Here is a 26599-nt window from a genome sequence, read left to right on the forward strand (position 1 = left end):
AGCTGTTTGGTCTGCAGATGGCTCTGTAAAGAACCCATCAAATACATTTATTGCTGTTTATATGCAAGGCCCAGCGTGACTCACAGCCTGTGTGTGGCTGAATTCAGGTTTGGACTGAGTGCAATATCCCAATGAGAAGGGATGGATGTATCAGTTTTGTATTCAGCTGAGGATGGACTGCACTGAGGGACACTCATGCAAGTGGTCTTTCCTGAGGAGGTGACAACTGTGATGTGTGATCCTGCATGAGACAAGAGGAAATAAAATCCTGTTCAGTTTTGCAGGCACATGTTTGTGGTAATCAGGAATGGGGTTGTGGCTGATCCTCACACCCAATGGGCTACAGCTGTGAGAAGCTGTAGCATTAAAAGCAGTGAGCCACGGAGTGCCCAGTGCACTGAGCAACCACCACAGGGAACAAAGGGCACACAGGTGCAGTGCTTGAATAACGAGGGGCAGAAAAGGCTGGGCTAAAGAACCAGCTGGGCACATACCTGCAGCCTTCTGAAGTGATGTGGTGTTGCTCTGTGTGGGTTGAAGCCTTCTGAAATTGTGTGGTGATGCTCTGTCTATTGTGGCTGTCTCAACTGCAACACAATTTGCAGTACAAATCTCAGGTCTGTAAAGCAGCTTCTTCTCTGGACTTCTCTGAGGGTTTATTTCAGGCAGGTTTCTTTACTTTTATGGGAGACAATGATGGAGGCTCAGACCGGGACACATGACTTGACTCAGCATCAATGCTAAGGCCCTTAGGGAGGTGCCAAGAAGTCAAGGGGGAATGGGGCAACCACAAAGGATTTTTAAAAGCAATTAAGCAATTTAAGAGCAAAAGTGCCTCTAAATTACTCTGTTGTGATTATTAAGCTTATTAACCCTGGTCGTTATTTGTTTGGGTGAAGATAGAAAGCATTCTGGCTATTTGAACTGGGCAGTGCCTTGCCAGAGAGCAGCAGCAAGGGAGGCAGCCCTTGCTTTTGCCTTGGACTTGTGTGGCTTCTCACTTCATGTTTATGAGGCCTCTTTTAGCTTTTGGAGGGTCTTCCCCTTTGTTTGCTTGTTTTGTGGGGTTTTTTGTCCCCTCAGGACTCTCTGTTTGCAGACCACATTCTGGAATTGTGCTCAGGAAGACATTCCTGTGTTTCTCAACTGTAACATAATCAATCCTTTGTTATGGTATTTCATTTAGTTCAGGTGCCCCTGAAGGATGAGCAACTGTGGTCAGAAGCAACAATGTTTTCTGGCTGTGATTGCTCACTGGCCTGGCAACTAATAAAAATGCTATTTTTCTTCACCTTGGTTAAACTGCAAACATGTCCCTGCATGCACGAGATGTGGAGGTTCAATAAACCCAAAGGGCTCATTGTTAAGCAAAGTAAATCATCCTGAGAGGCAGGGCATTACATGGTTTTCTACATTTAAAAAAGGAAATTACCTTAAGTATCTTTCTTGTTGTTGTGAAGTTGGCCCTTGCTTTGTGAGCAGCTGTACACATTAAACAAGCTAAAATAAAACATAGCATAAAAAGATGAGAAACAGAAATAAGACAAAGGAATAAGAGAAACAAGCAGCAATCTGATCATATATCTGAGCTCATCCAGACCATATGGAAGTTTTGAATTGTAAGCAGGCAGCTGAAAGACAAAATTGTAGTAATTTTAGAAGTTTTGTTTGAGTTTATGAAAGTAAGTGAGAACATAGTTATTGGCCAAGTATGTGGATGAGGGAAGCTGAATCACTGGCAAATCAGAGGCAGGAAGAAAGAGGTGGATGCAGAGGTCAGGACTGGGAAGGGTTGTTGCCTGGGATATGAATATTTTGCCTAATGCATAAGGAGATGGAAAGGTGAAGAAAGGCCACAGGCACATTAGTTGTTTGTAAATTGCACTATGCCTTCCCTCCCCCTGCCCATTTTCAGCCATTGTGTGGAGCAGGCAGCAATATGTGTGCATGCTGCATCCATCCATCTTCATAATAGCTGGCTTAAATTGCACAATCTTTAGGAATATCATTTGCAGGCAGCTCTTACTGCTTCTCCCAGCCTCTGTCCAGTAATCTGTGGCTCCAGGGGCTGGGCACATTTTGAAACTGTGGTGAGACAGAAAGTATTTGTATGCTGCTACTCCTCTCACCTTTATATTCTATTATTCTGCTAAATCGTTGCTTTGTAAGCAAGCGTTCCTCTAGGACTGGTAATTCAAGATCTGGTGATTCAACGTGACTAGAGCGTGATTGTTTGTACCTGTAGGAAGTGAGGAATCTTTCCACTCAGATGCTTCTATCCTTGGGGAAGGCTTCCACTGAAAACTGCAGCTTTGTACATACAGAGCTTCCCAGTGGCTTGGTTTCTGAGGAGATCTTGCTTGCAGTGGAAAATTACACAATTCTAGAAGGAAGCTTTGAAGACCTGAAATAGCTTACATGAAATTAGGCAAGAAAGGTGACCAGAGAAGCACAGACCAGCAGATGTGATAGTCAGTGTATCATTTTTTGGGTACATTGAATGCAAGGTCCAAGTGAATCTGAAGTGTTGCAATCCCTCAGGATCACAGCCTAACTGGATGTTGTTTTGCAACGCTGAGCAGCCCTTCAGTGTAATGGCCTCTTCCCCCCCAGAGCCTGAACATCTGGATTTATGGTGACAAAAGCAATCCAGCAAGAAAGAGCATGAGAAGTGGTACCCTGTGGATTAGAAGAGATACCAGATATGGTCTGAGTTACAGCACATGTAAGACACTCTGTGGCATTCCCCAGTTGTCCCATCCCTCAGTAACAGTTCCACTGCTGCTCCCCTCTGTTGGGAGCTGCTGCTCACAGGGATGGCTCCTCAGCCAAAACATCTCAGAGCTTTCTGCCATCACCTAAATGGTGCCACATCAGCTCCTTTCCATCGGAACTACTGATAACAACCTCCACCATTGTGCCCTAATATCAATTTATTAATTACCATTCTGTGTTTTAGGTGCATGTTGGTTAATTTTCACCTGCCCACCTCTCTGGGGAGAACATACAACCTGTGTGTTACAAGATCATAAAAACTCTATAGCTGAAGGGGATGCAGCAGTAATTGAGGGGACCACTGTCTCCTCCTGGGACAATTAGGAATTGTGGTGCCTCTTGAAGGAGCTGTATGGACCCTACTCACACATCTTCACCTCTGCCTGAAGTTCCTGCTGATGCTCTGTGCAGTCAGGGTGAGGAGCGTGGATGTGCAGATAGGCAGATATGTGTTCTTCACTGCTCCCTCTGGTTAACACAGGAGGAGGCTGTGCTGAAGGGGCTTCTCAGAGCACAGCTTTGATGGAGGCTTTTAAAAAATATCTAATTTTCTTCAGTTCCTGGAACTGAGCTGATGCTGGTGACTGTCATTACGCCAGGCCCAGGAGGAACTGAACTGTGTCAATGTATTTGTGAGTGACACACTTGTGACTGCTTCCCATCGTGGAACAGAGGATGTAAAGGGTGAGTGAACAGATAGCAAAAATCTCCAGGCATGCAAATAAAGGGGGGGTATGCATTTTTTCCAAAAACATTTATTTTTGGTATGTAAAAAGAAGGTCCTTTGTTCAGGGTATTTCTCACCCAGAGTTGCATCTTGGAGAAAAGCAAGAGCTGGTGCTCATGCTGTTGTTAGTGATTAAGAATTCCCACAGGACACCCAGTGTATCTTTGACGTAGGCTCGTTCCTTTGTGTGCTGGCTGCCCCCATCCCCACCAGTGAGCCTTTCTCTGCCTCTCTCTTCTCCCATTGCCTTCTGCCCCTACCAACTTGAAACAGCATCTTTTGAATAATCTTTGTTGACAGAAGCTGTCTTAGTTGTAGATGCGGCAGGGGTTGGGAAGGCTCCTCAAGCAAAGTTCAGTCCTTGGGGTCGTGGAAACCAGCCAGGAATTTCTGCTCTCCCATTCCCAGGGGCATGAGGAGCCCACAGAGGAAAACCAAAGGTGACCATTTCCTCAGTTTAAATGTCATTGACCTGAATTGCAGATGTTTTCCAAGGCTTTTTAAGATCAAGAGAGTAGTTTTGGAAATATAACTGGTATCTTGATGGAGGATAATTTCAAATTATAGAGTCCTATAAAACAATATAGGAAATTTTTATTTGAAAATAAGAAAGCATTATTACTGTCTTTTTCAAGCCTTCAGAGCTTTTTTTATCACACTGGATACATGTGTGCAGCTTGTTCATTGAGGGAGCTGGATATTAAATGGCCAGATATTATTTCTTGAAAATCAAGACGGTCTAAAATGTTAGCTATGTGCTATAGGATCACAGAGGATTGTATGTTACAAGGAGAAAGGAGGTGACAGTGGGACTAAAGCTGCCTCTTTTCTGTAAGGGTGATATCTTAACAGCTCTCATGGGAGGAAGGACATGTTCAACCTAATAGGATAATGGAATAATATGTTGAACATATCAGCTTTGACACAGACCATCTGGTGGCTGTAGACACAAATAACCTAAGGAAAACAAATTTGAAATGTTTCAGGAAATGGCTATATGCATGCAGCACAGTGGGGGGGCAGGAGGGTGCCTGTGTGTAGAAGGAAAGAGATAAAAGCCCCTCTCTTTGGCTGTGGGAAGAGTGTCTCACTCATTCCTGGAAAGGACTACATTCCATCCTTAATGATATCTGGGCTATAAATTTAGCACTGACATCTCCTCAGGACCCACAGAACTCTGCACTGTGAGGTTGGACCAAAGGTCTCATATGGACTCTAGCTGGTAAACAGAAAAATCCCCAAAGCCAAACAAAGAATCTTCCTACAGTTACTGTTGGAAATTTGCTCAGAAATTGTTGGTATGGTAACTATTGCTCAGCAGGGAAATTATCTCCACCAGTAGGTCATCTACAATCTCTTCCCTTCCTTCTTTCTACCGCCTTTGTGTTTCTAGCACATCCTGTCTCCTTATCTCTGTCCAACCAGTTTAAATTCCAGCGACCTGCGTGTCGCTCAAGTCAAGTGATGTGTTGTGTCTCGAGGCAGATGTGAGCCTGCTCTGTGTGCGCAGCCCAGCCCACACTGCAGCTGCTGTGTCACTCCCAGAGGCATCACCCCATCACTCTGGGCTCCCTCTGCTGTGCCTGGTGTAGGGGGATAGAACATAAGTAAATAAAGAGAGTATAGAAAGTAATCTCAACCCCTAAAGCGTTACAGCTGGGCCAATTATTAAGAATTAGGAGCAGGCCTGATGTTAACAGGGAACTGTGGCCAATAAGAAGAGTGTTATAAAAGAGTGGATTGGTTGGTTGAGGGGAACTGGAGTCAGCTGGCTGCTGTGAGGATGAGGAAGAGTCAGTGCCTAGAGGAGCTGCCTACAAGGAACGTCAAGGAGGTATGAAACTCTAGCAATATGGAACCTTGGCAATATAATGACAATAGAACTCTTGCACTAGAATGACAGCACCTGGGAACATATCACCAATGACACAAACTGCTAACAAGCCTTTAAAAGATGCTGAAAATACCCAAAATCTTGCGGATGCAACTCAATCTTTGCAGATGTCCTCTTCCCTTGGTGTCTCTCATTTGGAAGTTTTTGGTTTGTGCCATTACAAGTCCACAGACATTTGTGTGGGCTCAGGAAGGACAGCAGAATGTGTTACACTCTTCATAAATGCACCTTCCTCATGTGTCAGCAGCAAGTATAACTTTCCTGTGCAGGAATGGCTTTGATAAAAGGTACACTAATGAGATATAGTCCATTGAGGAGTTATTTCTGGCACAGACAGAACTGGAAGGAAGTCAGCATTACACACAGACACTCTTTGGCCTGGGAAGGTCTGAGAACCCTTTAAACACTTGGCTCAGAAATGGCTCTTTTCCTTTTATCTAGGAGATTTTTCCTTTCCTGTTAAGTTAATTAAACTTCTGTTTTGTCTTTGTCATGCCCTTTTGCCAGTGTCTAGGCTGTTCATGAAGACACCAGTTCAATAACCATCATTTAGAGTGTCAAGCTTATGTTCCTGCTGTTGGTTTGCCAAGTGCAGCTGCAGCCGTCTGCCCAATTTCACGTGTTCCTGTGAGCCAGAGTTATTGGTCTTCGCTACACAAATATGCCACCGAGGCCTCCCAACATCCCTTCCATGAGTTGTCCTTAAAAGATGGCAAGTTTTGTTGTCCTCCCACTTCTCTGAAAAAAGGGCTTGTTTACACTGAACAACTGATTTGGGTTGCAGTGAAATATGCAGTCCAAATGAGATATTACTTCTGGTTTGTGCCCTGTATTCTCAGTAATATCATAGGTATTCTCACTGTGGAATAAAGTGTGTTACTCAGAAATAAATTCTGCAGCAGATCAGGTTATTCTCAAGCAGAAGTTCCAGGCTGGGTGTCAGTGTCAGTCCCAGTGTATAAAACCCCTGAAATCCTGAGAGAATGTGTCCAGGTGTCAGGGTATGGATCAGCTCATTGGGTAAATTCAGTTGAAGGGTTGGAGCCCCTTTGCCACTCCTTAGCACGAAATTGTGCTCCCACATCAGGGTGCAGCAGATGGATCCCACAGAGGCTCCTGTTTTTCTTGCCTTTCCTGCCACTGAAATCACTCTGCAGGTCTAGTTCCTGCTGGTCAGTGGGAGCTGTGGGTTCAATGGCTTTGGTGAGAGACTCATGAGGAAGTACTTAATATGGAGAATGTCCTGTCTTTGGGCCAGCCTGTGCAACCTGCACTGGAGGGCCTTTTATAAAGAGCATAAAGATCTCTCTGTATGAGAAATTTAACATGTTTTCCCTAATAATTCTAGTGGTGGGAAGCATCTCATCCTCTATGAGAGAGAGCCTTACTGCCATTTCCTCAATCTCAGCATGAGATTTTCCCAGAAAAGCAAGGTGTTGACTGGTAGTGGATGTTGCTGTTCCTTTTGTGCTGTCAAGTGTGAAACTAAAGATTAATAGTAGTCAATAGAGCAGCACTCTATTGACTTCTGTGTGCAGTTTTTGACCTGCCTGAAAAATATTCAGTGCCTATCCTAAAAGTTACCCATTTGGCGTCCAGTTCAGTGGGCAAGCTCTGGAAACAAACCTCTTCAAGGTCCTTGTTGAGTTGCTTTGAATACCACCAAACCCCAAATCGTACAACTGAGAGCCAGGGCAGTGCATGGAATAATTTAATAGCACTTTGCCACTGGCCAAGCTATTAACCAAAGTTCTCACCTAGAAGATAATGGGTCTTGGGGCCATCTCATAGGCTCGCATGGAACAATTTGCAGGTTTTTGCATGAAATAATTTTTCAATTTCTTTTTTGCTCTTAAGGGCAATGTAAAGTTCCTTTATTCTGCATTTGGTTTTAACTTGGGTGGCTCTGAGGTAGCCGTTTGGGATTGCATTATAATCAGATCCTGGATGCAAGGTTAAATGACTGAAAATTGTCCTTTTCAGAATTTCAAACAAACTGCCATTCCTTTCAGTATGATCTCTCTATCAAAAGCTTTTCCAAAGTTCATACAATTCACACAGAGCTTCCACTCAGAGGGGAACTCCTTCAGGATTTTGAAGTTAGGCCTGTGCTAAATTCAAGCCCATCTTTCTCAAAATCAGATCACTCAATTCCAAATTAGATGTTTGCTAATTCCATTATCTAACAATATTCTTGACAGGAATAGGGCAGTGTAGAAATGTCACGTTCCAGACTCTTCCTCATCTCTCCAGCTCTTACACTTTGAAATACTTAATTTCTGCAAAGATTGAAACAAAAGATCTTTCTCCTCCTGTGAGGGGAGGGACATCTTCCTCTTCCCAGATTATACCTAGAATTCATTCATTTTGGTATAGACTACTACTCGCTTTGATGAAGGATTAAAACACTATTTATAGTAGGTGCTTAAAACCAAGCTTCCTGAATCCGTGGAAAACATACGCGCCAGATTTTATTCTTTTGTTCTTTTAATAAACTGTCCGTGAGATTCTTCCCCTCCCCTCCTTTCCTGCTGGTTTACTTGCATTCTTATATGTTCAGTGTTTTGCTCTTCTGTCTTTGTTCCAGTTTATCAGCAATTTACACACAGTTGTTTCCCAGACTCCATGATGTGGACAGCAAAAATAACACTGACCTTTTGAGCCCATGAGCAATCGTGTTGGTGGTAATTTAGCAGAAAGTTACAGTAATGAACAAGAACTCTGCTCTTAAATGTTAGATCACTAAATGTGTTTTATGAGTCTTTATTACTTCTTTAATGCACTTCCTGTGCACCAGGGAGACAGCCATATTCCGGGGGAAGATGAAGTTTTTAATTGGTAAAGTAGCCAATTTGCAAATCTCGTCTGCTTTAAGGATACATTTTCAGGTGTGATTCAGTCAAAGCAATCAAGGAAAATGTTTCTAGCTAGAAAGACAACAACAGAAGGGATCTTCCAAAGATATATTAACTCTGAAAACTGTGAGCTGGGCTTTTCCTGTGGGAGGGAGGGGAGAGTGCTAAAAACTTAGATTTCACTGGATTTGGGGCTGCCTGGGGACTGCTTTGGTCCCAGGCATGCCTGAGGGCAGACAAAATGTATTGTCAACAATAAACTTCCTCAGTTTTCAGCCACTTCCCCTCACCCAGCCTTCAGAACAGCAGGAAGCCAAAGCAGAGGACACAAAGCCAACTGGATGAGGTTTGTAATTTAGCTCTGCTGCTCTGTATGTGATTGTACCTATGGCTGTTGCAGAGTTCACAGATAAGACAGGTAATCTAAATGTAGGCTGGAATTCTCCATCCATATCAAAATCCTCAAATTCGCTTTGGCTTAAGTTCACATACAGACCCATTTCTAAAACTGATAACAGTGGTTGTAAGGATTTAAGTAGAATTAGGAAGAGAGCTTTGTCTGTAAAAAACCCAAACCCCAAAAGCCCCACCAGAGTTAAGTGCTGTTAGCAAGAGGTCATGGTACAAAGGAGTGATTTTAAAATGGAGAATTTTGGTTTTCCTTCACCACGGCACCCTTAAACCAAAGCAGAGAGACAGGAAGGTTACCAACTCCCTTCTTTTAGCTGTGTATTAAGGAGCCTGAAGCTTGTGTTTTATCTTCCCTCTATATTTTAGAACTTCTCCTCTCCTACACTCCTATTATGCTAATTCCCCTTCACTGCCTGTCTCTTAAACTTGAAATGTTTTGAATTAGGTGTGTTTCGAGATAATTGTGTTATATTTCCTCATGAAGCAAGGGAATTTGTATTGGAGGTGAAGCAATGTAAAGACCTGATTGCAGTAGAATTCAGTACTTTATTTTGTGGCCACTGGAAGACGACATTGCAGAAGATAATTTTAAAGGGTATTGCAGCATTAGAAAAGCAAGCTTAGCCAGAGCACCAACATCATGTGCCCTTGCAGGACACATCTGTGTCCACCCCAATCCCTTGATAGGGGTCAGTGACCAGCAGCATGACACTGGGGATATCTGAGGCAGGTACTGGATTAGGGACATGAGTTATTAATTGATTTAGCTGCTCTGGGGAACTCTGTGTGACCAATTTCAAGGATTGACATACAAAGAAAGTGTCAGAAACGTGATTCACATGACGATAGTAGCAGGGTTTGTAAGAAGCTGGGTGTTTCAGAGGGAGCACATATACTGCTACTGCCTCAGGAAGGACAGACAGAAATTCTGTCTCTAATCCTCCCTATGAGCACTGGTTTATGATGCTGTTCAGCCTTTCCTCCTATCTTGGGCTACAGCAGAAAGACTTTGTTTGTTTGTTTAAATCTTTTCTTGGGTCTTTCCCAATTTTAGCCTGAACTCCAGATATTTGGCTCTTAAATGAATTCTCCAGGGTGCTTCTGACTAATGCCAGGGTGCTATTGTGGGCTTTTACAGGAACTTTTGGGAACAGTTGCAGCACAGAGTTGTGGACCAGCACTAGCAAAGCCCAGGTTTAGCTCTGTGATGGTGCCTGTGCAATGCAGGGTTTCAGCACAGAAACACATGAAAACTCTTTCTGAACAGACTGCACTGTGTGGTCTTGACTTCTCGACTTTATGGACCACCCTGCCTGAGGGCAATGGAGATGAAAAGCATGTGCACTTCAGAACTGTTTTGCAGGAATTTCCCCTCGTTTTGAAGTGCTTTTGTTCCATAAAATACTTATTTTCCTCTAAATCAGTTATTACAGTTTGGGTTCATACCAAAAGCTTCAGCTGTTTCCCAAAACAATTACTTGGTCCAGGTAATGCAGAACTGAGAAGAAGTTTAAATACAGAGGTTTGAAGAAGTCAGAATCAGCACTGGGGTCTGGATTCGAGCATCCTACTTAACAGATAATTGCAATGACTGAGGTAGAACATTCAGACTTAAATCCAAGCCCTCTAATATGCTTTGTCTGGGATATGGAAGGCATCTTCCTTTATTAGGTTACCTTCCTGCTCAACATTAACATTTCGTGCTTTGAAGGTTTATTGTGTTGGCTGGAGTTATACCTTTATATACACACAGTCCCTATGGAATAGCCTGGTCTCCTTTCATCATTATTAGTAATTCTAGGCTTGTCATTTCCTATCCATGCAGTCTGGACCTCACCACGTTGTTGCAGGATGGTTGATACGGTGCACAGGAAATGTTCTGTTTTTTCAGGTCTCCACTGTTCCTAAGTATTCTTTTCAGGGGCTTCAGTTTTATTGCCATGAAGTCCATTTCCTACATGTAGTACAATTTACTAAATTACAAATAAACAAGGCACCAATAGAGAAGTCAGTGAAAGTTCACACTAAGAATAGAACTTAAAGAGAAAAGTTCAGTTATGTGACCTTCTTCAGGAGCTGGATACAAAATAGACCTGCTGTTTTCCCCTTTAATTTCCAGTCCAGGCAGAAAAGAACTTGAACAGTTCCCAGAGAAACCCAGGCCCTTCTGTTTGTTTCTATGAATCCTCCAGAAATGCTTTATCTGTTGACATCCTGGCTATGCTGATATGGAAATGAACTTACTTGGCCTCCTCATTTCCCCCCTACATTGTCAGCTGACTTTGTCATTGATCTCCCTCCCTGCAATGTTTAAAGATTTGCCAGCCATGGACAGAACAAAATGTTACAGACAGGTACCTTTAAAATTGCCCTTAAAAGAAAATTAGGATCATCAGATAAAAAATCTAATGTACGTATCAGTCACTGCTTATTATTGTCATTCAGAAACATGTTTGGGAAAGAAAAGTAATTTCACTGAAAGTTTTTTTGGTTAAAAAGGGTGAATTAGAGAGAAAGAATCACATGTCTCCAAATACCACACTACCACTGGACACTTTCTGCCTAAAGTTAAATATTAGACACTCTCTCCCTCACATTATTTTTTTTTTGTTTAGTCTAAAAGGCTTAATATTTAACTCAAAATACCTAACAACTGCAAATGCTAAGTGCTGAAAGTTGTTACATCCTCCAGCAGATACATAAAGCAGTGCTTAAACTCAGTGGGATATATTTAGAGAAGTGAAGCCATCCCTGGACTTGGTGTTCCACTCAAATGAGAAATCTGGTTGCTATGTTGTGAACTTGTGTGTGTTTTGAAGCAGAAGGCATGGCCAGTGCTTCAGTGGGAAAATCTGCTTTAAACAGAGCGTCTGCCTTGGAGCTGCAGAAGGAAATGGCCTTTATTTGGTGCATTTTTATTTTGCCCCAGACCAAGGTCTTAATTGGTTCAATCCTTTATCTGACATTAAGTCTGGTTTTGGGATGGATTCCCAATTATAATGGGCCTCAAAATCCATGTTAAACTCAAAGTTAATTATTACTGGCTCCTGTTCAGAGTTTTACTGCAACTTCAGTGGACATGCACCCTGAGAACCACTGCCTTTTTATGACTTATTTCCAAGCCTTTTTGTTGGACAGGTATCACCAGAAAAAGCTCCTAAAGATGTTCTACTTTTAGATGAGTTGTGTCTGAAGCACAAGAGCTGCTCCAGAAGTGGCAAGTAGCCAGGAACGGCCTCATCCCCTCAATATCCCATCGGCTGGACCGATGGAACCAGGGCTGGTGATCTTTTTCCTTTCCTTCTTTTTCTTTCTTTCCTTTTCTCCTTCTCTCTTTTCCCCCATTTTTCTACTCTGTGTTCATAGAGTAGGTCAGGGACCAACATAATGGATTTCCAAGTGACTTTTTGTGGGCTCTCCGACTTTGTGCCTCTTTTCCACTACGAACATTTACAAGTCCGGCGCCCTCCCTCTTCCCTCCCCCACCCCGTCGCTGAGGGACCGTCCCGCCAAAACCCGTGAGGGGAGCGAGGCGTGGCCGACGGGGCCGCCCGGGGCAAAGTGCAGGGGCCGCCCAACGCCTGAGGGGCTGCGCGCGCTCGGGCTCCGCCATGGCGGCAGAGCTGGAGTCGCTGGAGCTGTGCCTGGAGCGGCACATCCCGCCCGGGGAACTCGCCGAGGTGAAGCGGATCCTGTATGGGGGCGAGGCCAGGTGCGCCACCAGGACGGGCTCGCCCCTCGCTCTGCGGGTTTCCGTCCGTCCCTCCTCTCGGCGGCCTCCGCGGGGATGCCCAGCCCCGGTGTGAGGGGAAGGAGGCAGTTATGAGGGGAGGTGTGCGAGACACAGGGCTGGGCTGAGGGGAAAAAGCAAAAGTAGGGCTGGTGGTGCTGCAGTGAGGTGACTGGGGGATTTTGGAGGTGATCCAGGTGTGGGGAGCAGGGCAGTGTGAGATGATGTCGGACAGGGATGGAAGACATGACGGGAATAGTGATACCGGGGCGATGGAGCGTGAAGAGTAGGGATTAAACCTGAGGGAAGGACATGGGAGGGGAAGAGTTTGTAATCCAACTATGCCAGGTGGAAATTTGTGTGTGTGCTCCTTGATTTCTACAGCAAGGAGTTAATGTCTGGGGGACACTGGGCAATGACTGGAGGACAGTGGGCAATGATGGGTGAAGTAGAGGTGAACAAGGGGAATCAACACAGGAGCTGGGCTCTGCCTGTGCCCCAGCTGACACGGTGACATTGGTGACAAGGGGCATGGGAGCTTGGGTGTCTCTGCAGGGTAAGGCAGAATTGTCATTCCCTTGGTCCACTGCATTCACAACAGAAAAAGAGAACATCTCATCTTGAAATGTCTTTGTTTCCTGTTCAATCCAGAAAACTTGATTTGCCAACTGCTGCGCTGTCAGCAGCTCAGGAAAAAGATTTTGAACTACAGGGCTATGGATTTGAAGCTGCTATGGAGCAATTGAGAAGGCCACGGATTGTTCGAGTGGGACTGATACAGAATAAACTTCCTCTTCCCACAGACACAGCAGTGGCAGTCCAGGTACACAGACTGGCACTGTTTTTATCTCCTCTTCTGCTGGATTGAGACATAACACAGTTCAGTTGTTAATTTTAGGAACTTATCATGAAATGTCTTAATGATTGTCTGGCAGTACAGGACCCATCACTACTGCAATAGAGCATTCTGTAAGAAATCTGAGTGACACATTTAGTTTTGTTTCTCAGAAACACCTCTTGTATTTACCTAGCACACCCAACCTGCTTGCAGTTTTTCCAAAGCTAAATATTAGGAGCTCGTTTTACACATGAAAATCCTTTGCCTCTAAGATGAAACACCAAATCATTTACACGAAATCAAAAGGGATGGCAACCAGTGGAAACCACAGGTGCAGTTCTTGTTTTAATTGAGAAATGTTCCATTACAGAAAAATCCATTAGAGGAAACAGATTAATAAAGCTGTGTTCATTATTCTTTGTACAGCAGTGAAATCTTATTACAAGATAACATGGTTTAGTGGTGACTTGGCAGTGCTGGGTTAATGGCTGGACTTGGTTGATGATCTTAGAGGTCTATTCCAACATTAATTATTCTGAAACCATCATCTCTTAATATCTTGGACACAGCAGCACTGAAGTGACAAATCTGTATAGAAATAGTCTCCTGAGAGTAGCTTTAAAGAAAGGAAAGAAAATAATGCATTTATAAAACCTCCTGGAGTAGTTTTGTACAGGGACAGAACAGAACACTTCTGAAGTAGTTTGTTTTGGAAAGATTACCTATCACAGATGCAAGTCATTAATTCAGTGAACAGATCAAGTTGGGGATTCTTTGTAACAGCTGTTGAATAAAGCACTAGCTGTATTAATGATTTTGCTTCATGAATAACTAGTTAACTGTTTCTGTAAATCAGTGTACAGTTTTTGATTTCATAGGTCACTGCAGTTTTGTTTTTAGTAATTTTTTTTGAAACCTGAAAGTAGCAATGCAAAGTACTACACCTATGCTTATCTTTACATAGAATATTCTAGAAAACTAATTAATAAATTGATGATTTTTCTTGGTAATAATTATTTAGCTCATAGGACAGAGGGCTTAACATCATCCTGTAGATTGTTTACAATGAGCAGCAAAATTATATTTTTTATTAATTCTGTTTAGATTTTCAGCTTTTTGCGAGTCAGGCAGCACTGAATTTCCAGCTATGTAAATGTTGCAACCATGGAATTAGAATCCCATGGGAATGCTTTCTCTATTCTCAGCATCTAAATGCTTTTAAAAATCTAAATCTGGCTGAATTATCAGTGTTCAGGGATGATAGCTGAGTTCCTCCCCCTGAAAGCAATGGCTCTAAGTACAGAGCAGGTGAAGTCAGTGTGAGCACAGGGTGTAAAGCAGGCAGTTGGAACGGAGGTGAGTTAAGCACGTGGCTTTTTAACGGTGTGACAATTTAACGGTGTGACATTTTAACGGTGTGACATTTGTCACCGCCAGGTGGCTGCTCTGCACCGACGCATCGAGGAGATGGTGGGAGTGGCTGCCATGTGTGGGGTCAACATCGTGTGCTTCCAGGAGGCTTGGAGTGAGTATTCCCTGTGCTGCCCTCTGGGCTCTCAGATGTTCCAGTGCCCTCTGTTTTAGCAGCTGTGCTGTAAATGAACACTAGAAATCTCCCAAGATACAACAATTGACTGCAGTGATTTGCTTCCTGAAGGAAAAACCAAAGAGTCTGAGGTAGCAGAACTCTATGAGGGGTCTGTTGTATTGAAGACTGCCATGTGGTATTTGGAGCTCCTTCATGGCATCCTTTATGACCCTTTCCTCATTCTTTTTCTCCTAAAATGTTGGGGTTTTTTTCTAGACAGGTATTAATATTTAAAATCTGTTTTTAATTAACATGGGGTGTGTGAGGCTTAATGGAGGCAAAACCCTTCACTTTAATGGGCAAGTGAAGGCCATGAAATGTTTGTGAAGGCAGGTTGTTCACAGTGTACACCACTGACTGGGATATATTGTTTTTTTACCCCTCTGAGGCTTCTCTAAATGCATCCATTCTCTTCTGGTTTGCCCTGTGTGAGCTCAAAACTCCTTGCCCTGGCTAAAAATATTTTTAAATAGCTTTTGCCTTTAAAGAAGGAAAACAGTTGAATCATTCTTAATTGTTTAATTTTTTTATCTGTATTCATGCAAATATCATGTATTTCTTGAGTGACATGAACATTTTTGTACATTTACCTTGCTTTGGTGTTTTCCAGCCATGCCCTTTGCTTTTTGTACAAGAGAGAAACTTCCTTGGACTGAATTTGCTGAGTCAGCAGAGGATGGGCCAACAACCAAGTTCTGTCAAGAGGTAAAAAACCAACCAAGCAAACAAAAACCAAGACCAACTGACATCATTTGAAGGAAAAGACAACATATCAGTGAACTGGCAGGCAGAATTTGCTGTATTTCTGACTCGTACATGTGTTATTTAACATTTATTTTAATTAACTGTTTTCAGCTGGCTGTGGTGTCTGTCACTCTGGGGTGCTGCAGGTTGGTGTCTGACAGAGGAATTGTGTTTATTTGTGCAGCTTGCAAAGAAATACAACATGGTTGTGGTGTCTCCAATCCTGGAGCGAGATGAGCTGCACGGTGGAGTTCTCTGGAATACTGCAGTGGTCATTTCTAATTCTGGAGCACTCCTTGGCAAAAGCAGGAAAAATCACATTCCAAGGGTTGGAGATTTCAATGAGGTAAGGTGCAGTGTTGTGGCAATCAGGTCAGTCTTACCTTGCAGCTCTGTTTGTGCCAGCATGTGTTGTGTCAGAGTCACAGTGACAGGAAATGCAATGGGTTCTAGGAAATGTGGTCACTTGCTGTCAGATTAGTTTTTCTGAGGTGAACTGATAGTTAATTTATCAAGAAGGATTAATTTTTGTGAGAGTGATGAGTCTTAAAGGAAGAATAACATTAAATCTTGTTAGGTACTCTTCTTTGGCCCTGTGAAACTTCAAAAGTATCACTGTCCTTTAATAAAAGGATTGTGTAAGTTACAGCTGTGTTATGTTTGTCGTGCATGATTGGCTTGGGTACTTTTGTCATGTGTGCACATTGAACTTAGTTTAATTTGCAGGGCAATTGTTTCATGGTTCAAGCATGAACATTACTTACAGCCTTTCTGTTTCTCTGGGAGGTTGTCTTGGCAATGACAGTTCTTTTGCTTGTGCTTATTCGAGCAGAATCCCTTAATTCATGGTGCCTCTGACGGAGTGGCTGCTTTATGGCATCTCCTGTTTACTAATGGCATTATTGCAGCTGAAGCCCCCAGCAGGGTTTGGGCCATCCTCCAGGATCACAAACTGAACTGGCACTAAAGGCAGTGACTGGTACATCTGAAATGTGTTTATTCATCCAAACAATTATCACATGCAGAAAGATCAGGGTTAAAAATTAACTGAAGTCTAAAAATACATTGTCTTACCTAACTAAATCTCTCCTTGTCAGCTAAAGTGAGTAATTAACAGAGGCATTTCTGCTAAGCACTGGAGGCTGCTGTATACCTGCAGTAGCTTTTGTTCCCTGTCTGACTGCTCCACTCATCAAACTGAGGCTTCAGAACTTTTTTATTAATGTCAAAAGTTCTTTTGGGTGTCAAAACTTTGTGTTCAAAGACCTCTGGAAGCTTTGACCTTGCTCCCAGACCTGATCAGGCTGGTTTGAGTTTCTCCAGAGGAGGTTGTTAATAGAGTTCTACACAATGAATTTCTGGCACAGCCTGTCAGTCACCAGACTTACCTGGTATTTTTAACACTTACTCTGATATTTAATATTATTTTATCAGGTCTGTCCTTTAGCTAGCAAAAGTAGTAACTAACAAATCCATTGGTTACTTTCCACGTTTTTTCATTTGTTCTTTCTGTAATCCAACAAAAAATAAATTCCTGTTGCTTGTGCTAAAATATGTCTTTCAGTTTTCCTGACAGTGTTTAATGGAGAATCAACAGATTCCAAGAAACTCATTGTTTCCAGCTATGAAACTGTAATGAGAGACACCTAAAAAAAGAAAGAATTTTTACTTTCTCATGTGAAGTACAAATAGAGTTTCACTAAGAGTTTTGCATAGTTGCTAAAAGAAGTTAGTTCTTAGAATCCTAAATGCCAGAATCACTACAAAACTATCTGTTTATAGCTTCTAGATATTCTAGAATGATCTGGCACTTTTTCTTGTATCTACTTGTTACAGAATCAAGTAGTGCTTACCCAAGACAGCACTGTCTTCAGCTGGCTTTGGTAGCAAAGCATTAAGTCCACTCTTCTGAACTGAACAATTCTGATAAAGCAACTTCAGAAACCACCCAGGCTACAGGAAGGGATTATATTCATCTGTGTTACTTTAATGTTGTTTTCTTTATCAACAAAGTTAAACCTCAAGGAAATATCGAATTTGAAATTGTTTCTTGTGGGTTGTCTCTGTAGGGCAGATGGGAGAGGAGCCTTGTTAAAATCATGCCCAGTGAATCAGTAAGAACTAAATGGAAAGGGCAGAGAGGTTGGTCTGTGGCCTATTCTGCCATGTGTGGGAGGCCTTACAAACAAAAATCAATCCTTCTTGAGACATCACAGTTTATTGCTGTGGAGAGGATTGTGACCTCTGGTGTGAAATAAAGAAATAGGAACTGATGAATTCCCTGAAGCAACAGCATTCTTGTTTTTCTTCTGCTGTTGTAAGAAAAGAAACTGAGAACAGGATAAAAAATGGAAATATATTCAAACAGCAGAATTGTTTTGAAAAAGACTTGTGTGAGCACCCACCATGTGGTCTGCTGTCTACAGACATGAAAGGAGATCAAATCACTGCCCAAGGGACTGTGCAATTTCACGAGAACTGATAATAAACAAGAAACATGAGATGAATATTTCACTGGACATACTGAACCTGTAGCCCTTGGTTTCAGAGGGTGACCCCCTCTATCTGTTGTGCCGCTGGCCCACACTTACAGGGGGCCCAGGTTTGTTCCACAGCTGGACCTGCTTGCTTTGACCAGCCCTCAGGTGTTTCCACTTCCTCCAGGACCAATGGCAGTGGTGGTTACAGGAACAGATAATTTCAATAAAGAGGGGTCTACTTTACAGCACACCTTCCTTCTGGGATGAGAGACGTGTCCTGTTGGGTCAGGCTGCTGGATTGTGTCCCTTGCACCAGAGGATACTGTCAGGAATCAGCCTGGCCACTGCAGGCTCTGTGCTCCCTTGGGATCCTCAGTATTGTATAAGGAATGTTGGGTGGCATGTCTTGTCTCCTTGTCTGTGTGTCTTTATCACTGTCTTTGTCCCTGTCTGAACCTGGTGATGGTACCTTCAGCACATTTTGGAGGTGCATATGCCTGCTGCATAAAAGAAATTCCTTTGCTTGGAAGGAGGTATAAGAGTGTAATTTCAGTGACTACACACTCCTGCTGCTGCCTTGGCATTTCTGTATCCATCTTTTCCACTGCCCAAGTGATTTTGTAAATCTCATCATATTATCCTCAGCCTTCCATCTACAGATTAAAAAGCTTTTTTAGTTGAAGGTAATTCTTTGCACTTTTTTAAGAATGGGTTTTGTTTTTTGATTAGACTTTTTCCTTTGTTTTTTCTTTGTTTGTTTGTAGTCTACTTACTATATGGAAGGAAACACAGGACACGCAGTGTTTCAGACCCAGTTTGGGACAATTGCTGTGAACATCTGCTATGGGCGCCACCACCCTCTGAACTGGCTCATGTATAGCATGAATGGGGCAGAGATCATCTTCAACCCTTCAGCCACTATAGGGACACTCAGGTAAAACACAAACTGGGCTGTGCCATTGCTCCCTTTGTGGCTTAGCTGAACCTCTGAGCTCCTCACTGGGGCCTGAAAGGTCGTGGAATTTGTAGTCTCCTTGTTTTGTCTTCAAAAAGGAGCCTGCATTCTCCTCAGTTATAGGAGCCTGCTTGAGCCAGGTCTCATAAGCTCTTGGAGGTCTGTTTCTCACCCAAGAGAGAAATACCTATATATATATACCTACCTTTGGAGGCATAAAATCAGCAGGATGGCTTCAGTTCCTCCACCAGCAATTTTGGGCTTTCAGTCTCTTCCCAGTAACTGATTCTCTTTGAGAGCTTTATTGTACATGAGCAGCTTTCCTGTCTTTGAGACAGCGTTCACCAGCATCCAGCTGCTGCTCTGAAAACTGAGAGTTTATTTAGATTTTTTATGTAATATTTTTGCTATACAATAGGTAGTGGTCATGTTCAGGCTTATTTTACCAGCTTGCATTGTCCACCTAAGGAGTGTGGTATGAAATTGCAGTTTTCAGAACCAAGCTGAGATACCTTTTTCTCAGAATTTTTTTTAAACTGTTGGCAATTTTATGATTATCAGGCTTCTTGAACCAGACTGGACCAGTGTAAACTGTCCCTTGAGATTAATCTTCTGCACATTAACATTAATTGCACTCGACTGACTTGATTTCCTAGAAGCTAACTGTGGCTGCTTGGACAGAAAATGTGCAGTGTGAGGCAGAGTGTAGATGTAGCACTGGAGTGTCAGCTAATGAACATTTTCTCTGTGTGTGCAGTGAATTAACACCTCTGTGTGTGTGTGTGTTGCAGCGAGGCGCTGTGGCCGATCGAAGCCAGGAACGCCGCCATAGCCAACCACTGCTTCACCTGCCCCATCAACAGAGTTGGAACGGTTTGTATCCTCCTTGCCTCATTCATTCCATCATCCAGGCCCTGAGCAGGGCTTTGTTCAAGGCAACATGGGTTCCCCTGCTGGCTAACCTCTGTCCTGGGGTTTATGGTGTGATTTGAAGATGGACAGTTGTAGTAAACCCCTCAGGTTTAGCCAGGGCCCCTTGGAGAATAGAATGCTGACACAGCGGCAAAGAAGTTTCCTGTCTCCAGGGACATCCGCCTTGTACCTTATCCCTATAGCCATGTAAGGCAATATTGTGTTAAACCCTACCATTGGTCACTTATGGTCACTCTAACACCTTTGCCATTAGTCAAGATTGGATCCAGGCCAAGAGTATAAAAGTAGCATACTGTACCCCTACTAACTCGGAAGAAGAAGAGCTGAGACCCTTCACGGACCCTACAATAAAGCCATACTCGTGGAACAGCCAGCGTCTTCTGCTTCTCCTCTCTCTACCGTCTGCTGGAGCCTTAGGCCAAGGGAAAAGCTACCCAGCAAGCAAAGCTGAAATCACAAGAGCTGCCTAATCACTAAGAGCTGAATATCTCCCTGCTTGCTAGGGGCTGACCCGCGGCCTTGGTCTGAGAGCGAGCTGGCTTCTGGCACCCAGTCCCCTTGGGGACTGAGCTCTGGGGCTGTAACAGCTTGCATAAGATACGACCAAGCAAGGCTCATTTAGACAGTGATGAAGAGATTGAGAGCTGCCTCTGTTGCTGCAGCCTACTTTTTGGTTGCAGCTATTTCCTGTTCTTGAATTGAATCTTTGTAATAGGCACCCACCCTTTTGCTAACTCTCCCAGTTTCTCTGTGAAATTAGTATTCTTTTAACCAAAATGACTGAAAAATTAATACATCCTTAAGTCAACAGTACACAACTTGTGGCTGTTGTACAGCTACTATCTCTGTACTGTAAAATTTTATAATGAAATTTAATAGTGCATGCAATAAGTCATTTGTACCTTCAGACTAGTCCAATTACACTATGGGTATATTTTTAAAATTAGATTCCCTGCAAAAATCCAGAATTGTCCTTGCTGCTATGTGAATATGTTTGCCTGTTTTTTGTGATCTGAAAAGATATGTTTGGTTAAATATCTCCTCTTTTGCCTCTTTAAACTTGTGAAATGGATACAAGGCATGTTCCCTGAAGTGTATGAACAACAGGCAGTGATACAAAAAGACCTTGTGTTCTGTGCTATCCATCACAGAAACTAGGCCCCTCTGATGACTCCCTTTAGACAGTGCTGATTGTGTGCCAGAAAAAAATATTTGTAGATTTATATAAACTCCCAAAATATGATAGACTAGCAAGGATTTCTTGAATGAAACAGAATTATACTGCCACCTATGGATTCCTCTTATTTCACAGGAATACTACAAGAATGCCTTTACTTCTGGAGATGGTGGAAAAGGTATGTTCAGAAATCACATTCACTACCAGTTCCCAGAATTGCTGGAAGTTAAAAAAGAGAATTATCAATGAGGAATATGAGATTTTCTTGTATGTACTTACATGTTGAAACACAGTAATTTATGCTGTGAAAGCTGTGGCTGCTTGTGGCTCCATCCAGAGTGTGCCTGAGCCTTTTTTAGCCAGTTCTGGAGCTAAGTGCTTTTAGCAGCTGCATGAGAAAGGTCAGTGGAATCCATGGCTTAGTAGTACAACAAATGGGATTGATTTTTGGCACAACTCAAGAGTTGTGCAATATGAAATAACATCTTTTCTGTGCCTCAAATCGCAGTGTTTTCACCTCTGACCTTTTATTGAAAATAGAATGGGTGTATCTCTGTCAGCTGGTTTGAAAATGTATAATTTGACAGTTAGAATTCATTTAAATGCAAAGTAAAAAGCAGTGATGGGAATTAATAATGGGAATTAAGAATGGGAAAGCATAATGGTGCATTGTTTTGAAAGGCAATGCAAGGTGATTTTCCTGATAACTTCACGGTGTAATGTGCATGAAAATTATAACTGGCCAAAACTGCAGTTATTTTAGGATCAAGCTGTGACTCTTTGAGATGATTATCTTGCCTAAAGGACAGTGAGTCCCCAAGAAATGGAGTCAGGTTTAGTGGGACACTGCATGTTAAGGTACAAACCTGTTTGCAGATGGCAATTGATGCTTTTTAACAATCTCTCTAAGCCCACCACGAGCTGGGCCATTTCTATGGCTCGAGTTACGTGGCTGCGCCGGACGGCAGCAGGACCCCGGGGCTGTCTCGCACTCAGGACGGGCTGCTGGTGGTAGAGATGGACCTGAACCTCTGCAGGCAAGTCAGTGACAAATGGAATTTCAAGGTAAGCCTGACTATAAAGGAAATACAATATTAGAACAAGCAAGCTTTGGTAATCATTCTCTGTGGTTGTTGTTTCCCTGGGTCTGGATTGAAGGCACTTGAGACAGTAGTTCATGTTGGGACTCAGGTGTTTATTATTTCTTATCAGTAAAACAGTCTCACTACTTTTTTTAGAAGGCACAAAATGGCCAACAACCTCTTGTTACAAGGTATTTTAAGACTGAACTCTCCACTTAAGAGCTGACACCTGGATTATTTTCCCTTTTAACCCAATAACTGGTCCCACAGAGCTGCAATGGGGACTTTTCTGCCCAATTACAAAATGCCACCGAAACCCATGAAGAAGGAAGAAGCAGCACGAAGAAGAAACCCAGGACAGCACCCTGTGCCCTCCATCTTGCTTTCATCCACAACATACTAAAAACCCCAAACCCTAAATTTCTCACCAAGGGATACACCTACACTATTCTCTGTAATCTCTTTCACACTTTTGTGGATTCCAGTCTATCTTGAAGTCTGGGAACCTTTCTCCATGAATGAGGGTCAAAGTCAGAGCTTCTCTAGGGGTCAGGGCACCCCAGAGCAGACACAGAAATATTCCCAGTGCCCTTGGTTTCCACAATTCTATGATGTTACAATAGTTAAAAGGCAGCCTTTCTTTTTAATTTTTTTTAGCAGTTCAGAGCTTAAATTGTTGAAATAATTTAACAGGGTGTTATGGAGGCCAAAAGCATAAATGGATTTGGGAAAGGAGTAGCTAAATTCAGGGAAACCAGGCCAGTAGCTTTCAGATGAAAACCTTAGCCTGAGGACCTTGCTGTGGGCTGCCAGCAGCTCTGAGGGTTGCTGGGGAGGAGTTTTGCTTTCCGTGTGCAGTGAATGCAGCCATGTGTGCTGAGCTGAGCCAGGCTCAGTGGATCTGCCTAGCATGGTATATATTCTTAAAGACCTTAATTGTCACTTTTGGTGAAATTTAGTGAAAACCCAAACCCACAAGCTGGAGAACTTTCTGAAGGCAAAATTCTTGCAATGTTAACTTCCTGAATTTGTGGATATGTTGAAACTACAGAGAAAGAACTGTGTACTGTATATATTTATCTCTGAAGCATCTTAACACACGTTTGAATTTATCTAAATCAGATTAAGATAGCTGCAAGCCACTCCACATGGCTTTAACAAACCTTATTTATTACTATTTTTTTTGTATTCTGAGGTAAAGCTAATTTGGTTCATCTTTCCAGAGGGCATAATTGGATTTAATTTGTCCAGCAGCAGTGCTGGTTGAAGAAATGGCTGCTTCAGCACAGCAGCTTGCTAACCCTTCAGTTGTGCCACTACAAGCTGTGTGGGTGCTCTATTATATACTGATTTAGTGGAGTGAGCAAATTAATTTTTTTTAAACAAAAGACACTCTAGTTCCTTTTTTATTCTGATCAAGTTTACAACAGGCCACACAGAGATCTTGTTGGAACAAAAAGAAAGAGGCAACTCTGGAAATAGGCTTTGTTGATGAAGAAAACATCTTGTTTGCTTCTGTGGAGCCAGATCTTTTGTTCCAGTACTCAGTACTGCTAAAGACTAGAAGTTTTTCCTAGTCCCTCTTAAGATCAGCATGGTTTGAATCCTAAAAAAATAGACCAGAACTCCTGGCCAGCAGCTGTACAATATATGTAGGTTCTTCAGTGATCACCTGGTATTTAAAATAAGCAAGGAGTGTCAGTTTTTGAACATCATGCTACTGCAAGCAGACATTTATTTTATAGAGCTGCTTCATTTGTCTGTTGTTCATTACAGTGTGGTGCAATATTCCATGTGTTTTGATGTCAGCTTGACATAAAAATGAAAAGTCTGTGGATTTGAAATGCTGAATAAGCTTTCTAATTAAAAAATAGTAATTTCTTATCTACAGCACAATTTCTTTGCTAATATTGCTAATCCATACATAGGGACTAAAAGCAAGAAGTAATTTCAGGTCATCTTCTGGACCAGAATTGCATTTGTTGTTTTACAGATGCCTGTGGTAGGCATGTGGTTGTTGCCATAATGGAATTAAGCTGTGCTGAAAGATCCTTAGCTTTTCACATCAGGCACGCATTTCGTTTTGCTTTGCCACGAGTCTGAGGCCCTTCCTCAGTGCAGAGCAGAGGCTTGGTGTGTCAGGAAGCACATGGAGCATTGCAGGGGTATCTGAACAAAAGCAATTGTAGTGATTGGGGAAAACAACCAGGAAAAGCAAAACACTGCCCTTTGGCTGATTTGTGTACAATTGTGTATTTGTTGTTGTCTTCAACTCCTGTGCTTTCAGCACCTTTATTTCATGTTGATGGTTTGGAGTGCTGTTGTTGGGTTTTGGCACTTCAGGCACAGCTGTGGTTTTGTTTATGTGGCAGGGGAGAGCTGTTTCCTTTTCCTCTCACTTGTGGCAGGCCAGAGGTGGTTCTTGCTGGGGGGAACGAGGAACAGTGGTCACAGGATTTCTCACCCACTTTAACAGCAAGTGGGAACTGAATTAACCTGCTCTGGTATCTGCAGTTTGCACCCAGTGATGCCTGAAAGGGACATTCAGTAGAATGTCTTTGCTAAACTTAGGGCAGCAAAGGGGTTAAACAAATGAAATAAAGATGTGATTTGCCTCTCTCAGAGCCAATATTGTGGGTTGTGCACTCAGAAGAGGATGATGGCACTACCTCAGGTGCTGCATTGCAGCACTTCCAGCGCTTGCTCTGTTGCCCAAACCATTGATATTTTGTATTATTAATGGGTGAAATAAGAGAAACCCAGGGTTCTTCAGTTGTCAAGGTCATGACTAATTACAGAGACACTCCTCTGCCTTCACTGACATAACTCAAAATTGTTGGTGCATAAGAAAGCAAGTCCACCTTTGACATTCACCTTTCAGCTGTCCAGAACAGCTGTAATAAGTAGGGAGTCAGTGGACATGACTGTCACTGAAGGAGAGCTGCAAAATAGGAAGGTGTTCATTTAAAACTTGGACTTTTCAGGGTGGAACTACGCTTCTTTTTTGGATAGACATACAGTCCTAGGCAACATAATATGAGTTCTTTCATTAATAAAAAAGGTTTTGTTTAAAAAAAAAGTTCTTTTATAAAAAAAAAGTTTGTGCTAAGGCACTGGAGATCTTGATTTTGAGGAAATTATGGTTTTGATGTTTGGGACAATTAAATCATATATTGTCATAGGGAAAACCAACCAGTAGATAGAAATATTTTCTACTGAAGTACTTCTGTAGCTTACTTGAAAGAACTGAAGCTTTGATTTTTCTTTTCCAGATGACTGGTAGATATGAAATGTATGCAGAAAAGCTCGCTGAAGCAATCCAGCCTTTCTTTATACCCAATATCATCAAAGAGTAAGAGAGAGCATCTCATTACACTCAAATGTTACAAGACAAATTCAAAGTTACTGTTGGATTATAGCTTTACGGTGTTGCTGTTTTAATGTTCAGTTTAATTTCATGTAACCAGTTTTAAATAATAGGAGTCAGAACTGTGTTAGGTTAGATAATTGAAAATGGCTTTTTAAGTGTTTGTCATTTACACTAATGAGTCTAAAGTTGTTCCTTGCTAGAGATACATGCAGTGTTTTCTAGAGTAGATACACATACAGTGTACTGTGGTAGAATTGATGGGATGAGTTCAGAGGACATGAACATTTTTACATTTTTAAGCTTTGCATTGTGCATCTGTTTCTGCTTTCTGGTTTTTACCCTCTGCCCAGATGCATAATTTAGGGAGAAATGAGGCAGAAATTGTTTTCATCTGGGTTTTGTTTGCTTTTTCTGCTTACAAACTACTTGATGCAATTCAGTTATAGCTGAGTAATGTACCAAACATCCCAGTTGTGTCAAGATCAGATGTGGGTGCTGTAAAGCAGGACTGCTTTGGTTCTGTTGCCTTTACACAACCACAGCTGGAGCTGTCTTTGCAGGGCCCCTTCTAGGTGCAGAAGTCTTGTTCAGGGAGATGCTTTGGTATCTTCTGAAGCTCAGTGCCCTGAAGGGGAGCAGAAATAGAGACCCTGGCCAGTGCACAGGCAAGGCTGGGGCACTTGCCTGCTTTCACTGTGAACAGAAAGCTCAGGATGGGTAAGGAAGACTCCTTCCCTGGGGCTGCACTCCAGTAGGATATGTGGTGGCTGCAGAGTACACAAACCAGCTCTGGAATAAAGGTAGTAATGATACATTTGCTGTTCTTAGGTAGTACTGAAATGTTAGTAGTATATTTAGTGTTCTTAGGTGGTATTCTGAAATTCTGCTCTGTATGATTTGGGTGATGGCAATGAGTGTTCAGGCAATGCAGACTGAATACAATTTACAGTCCAGCAACTATGAATTTGTAGCCAATAACAGTAATAAATATTTGAACTATTGTTTTTGTTTTTCTGAATTACAATTTCAGAGTTTCAAAA

General features: G+C 42.4%; 1 protein-coding gene across 4 annotated transcripts; it reads left to right on the forward strand.

The window, feature by feature from the left end:
* Positions 1–431: 431 nt before the first annotated feature.
* On the forward strand, positions 432–26559 carry UPB1 (beta-ureidopropionase 1). 4 transcript variants are annotated; one of them, XM_064726580.1, is made up of 11 exons: positions 480–617; positions 13044–13215; positions 14668–14755; positions 15429–15523; positions 15747–15908; positions 18807–18976; positions 19789–19870; positions 21243–21285; positions 22018–22172; positions 25462–25541; positions 26120–26559. In XM_064726580.1, exons 2-11 carry the CDS (start codon positions 13126–13128, stop codon positions 26202–26204), a joined length of 1050 nt encoding a protein of 349 aa, XP_064582650.1. In that variant the 5' UTR covers positions 480–617; positions 13044–13125; the 3' UTR covers positions 26205–26559. The 4 variants fall into 4 exon arrangements, with proteins under 4 accessions (XP_064582651.1, XP_064582650.1, XP_064582648.1 ...); XM_064726578.1 differs by lacking the exon at positions 480–617 and adding an exon at positions 12227–12374; XM_064726581.1 differs by lacking the exon at positions 13044–13215 and having other exon boundaries at positions 432–617.
* Positions 26560–26599: the final 40 nt, after the last annotated feature.

Source organism: Zonotrichia leucophrys, chromosome 15 (assembly GCF_028769735.1).
Source record: "Zonotrichia leucophrys gambelii isolate GWCS_2022_RI chromosome 15, RI_Zleu_2.0, whole genome shotgun sequence".
Classification (NCBI taxonomy): domain Eukaryota; kingdom Metazoa; phylum Chordata; class Aves; order Passeriformes; family Passerellidae; genus Zonotrichia; species Zonotrichia leucophrys.

What these genes read in the sequence shown, in the direction of transcription:
- UPB1 (XM_064726578.1), top strand. Translation starts at nt 12,274, where the DNA reads ATGGCGGCAGAGCTGGAGTCGCTGGAGCTGTGCCTGGAGCGGCACATC. An exon ending in CCATCAACAGAGTTGGAACG is followed by an intron (nt 19,871 to 21,242) that starts GTTTGTATCCTC and finishes CTTATTTCACAG; the next exon opens with GAATACTACAAGAATGCCTT. An exon ending in ATACCCAATATCATCAAAGA is followed by an intron (nt 25,542 to 26,119) that starts GTAAGAGAGAGC and finishes CTGTCTTTGCAG; the next exon opens with GGCCCCTTCTAGGTGCAGAA.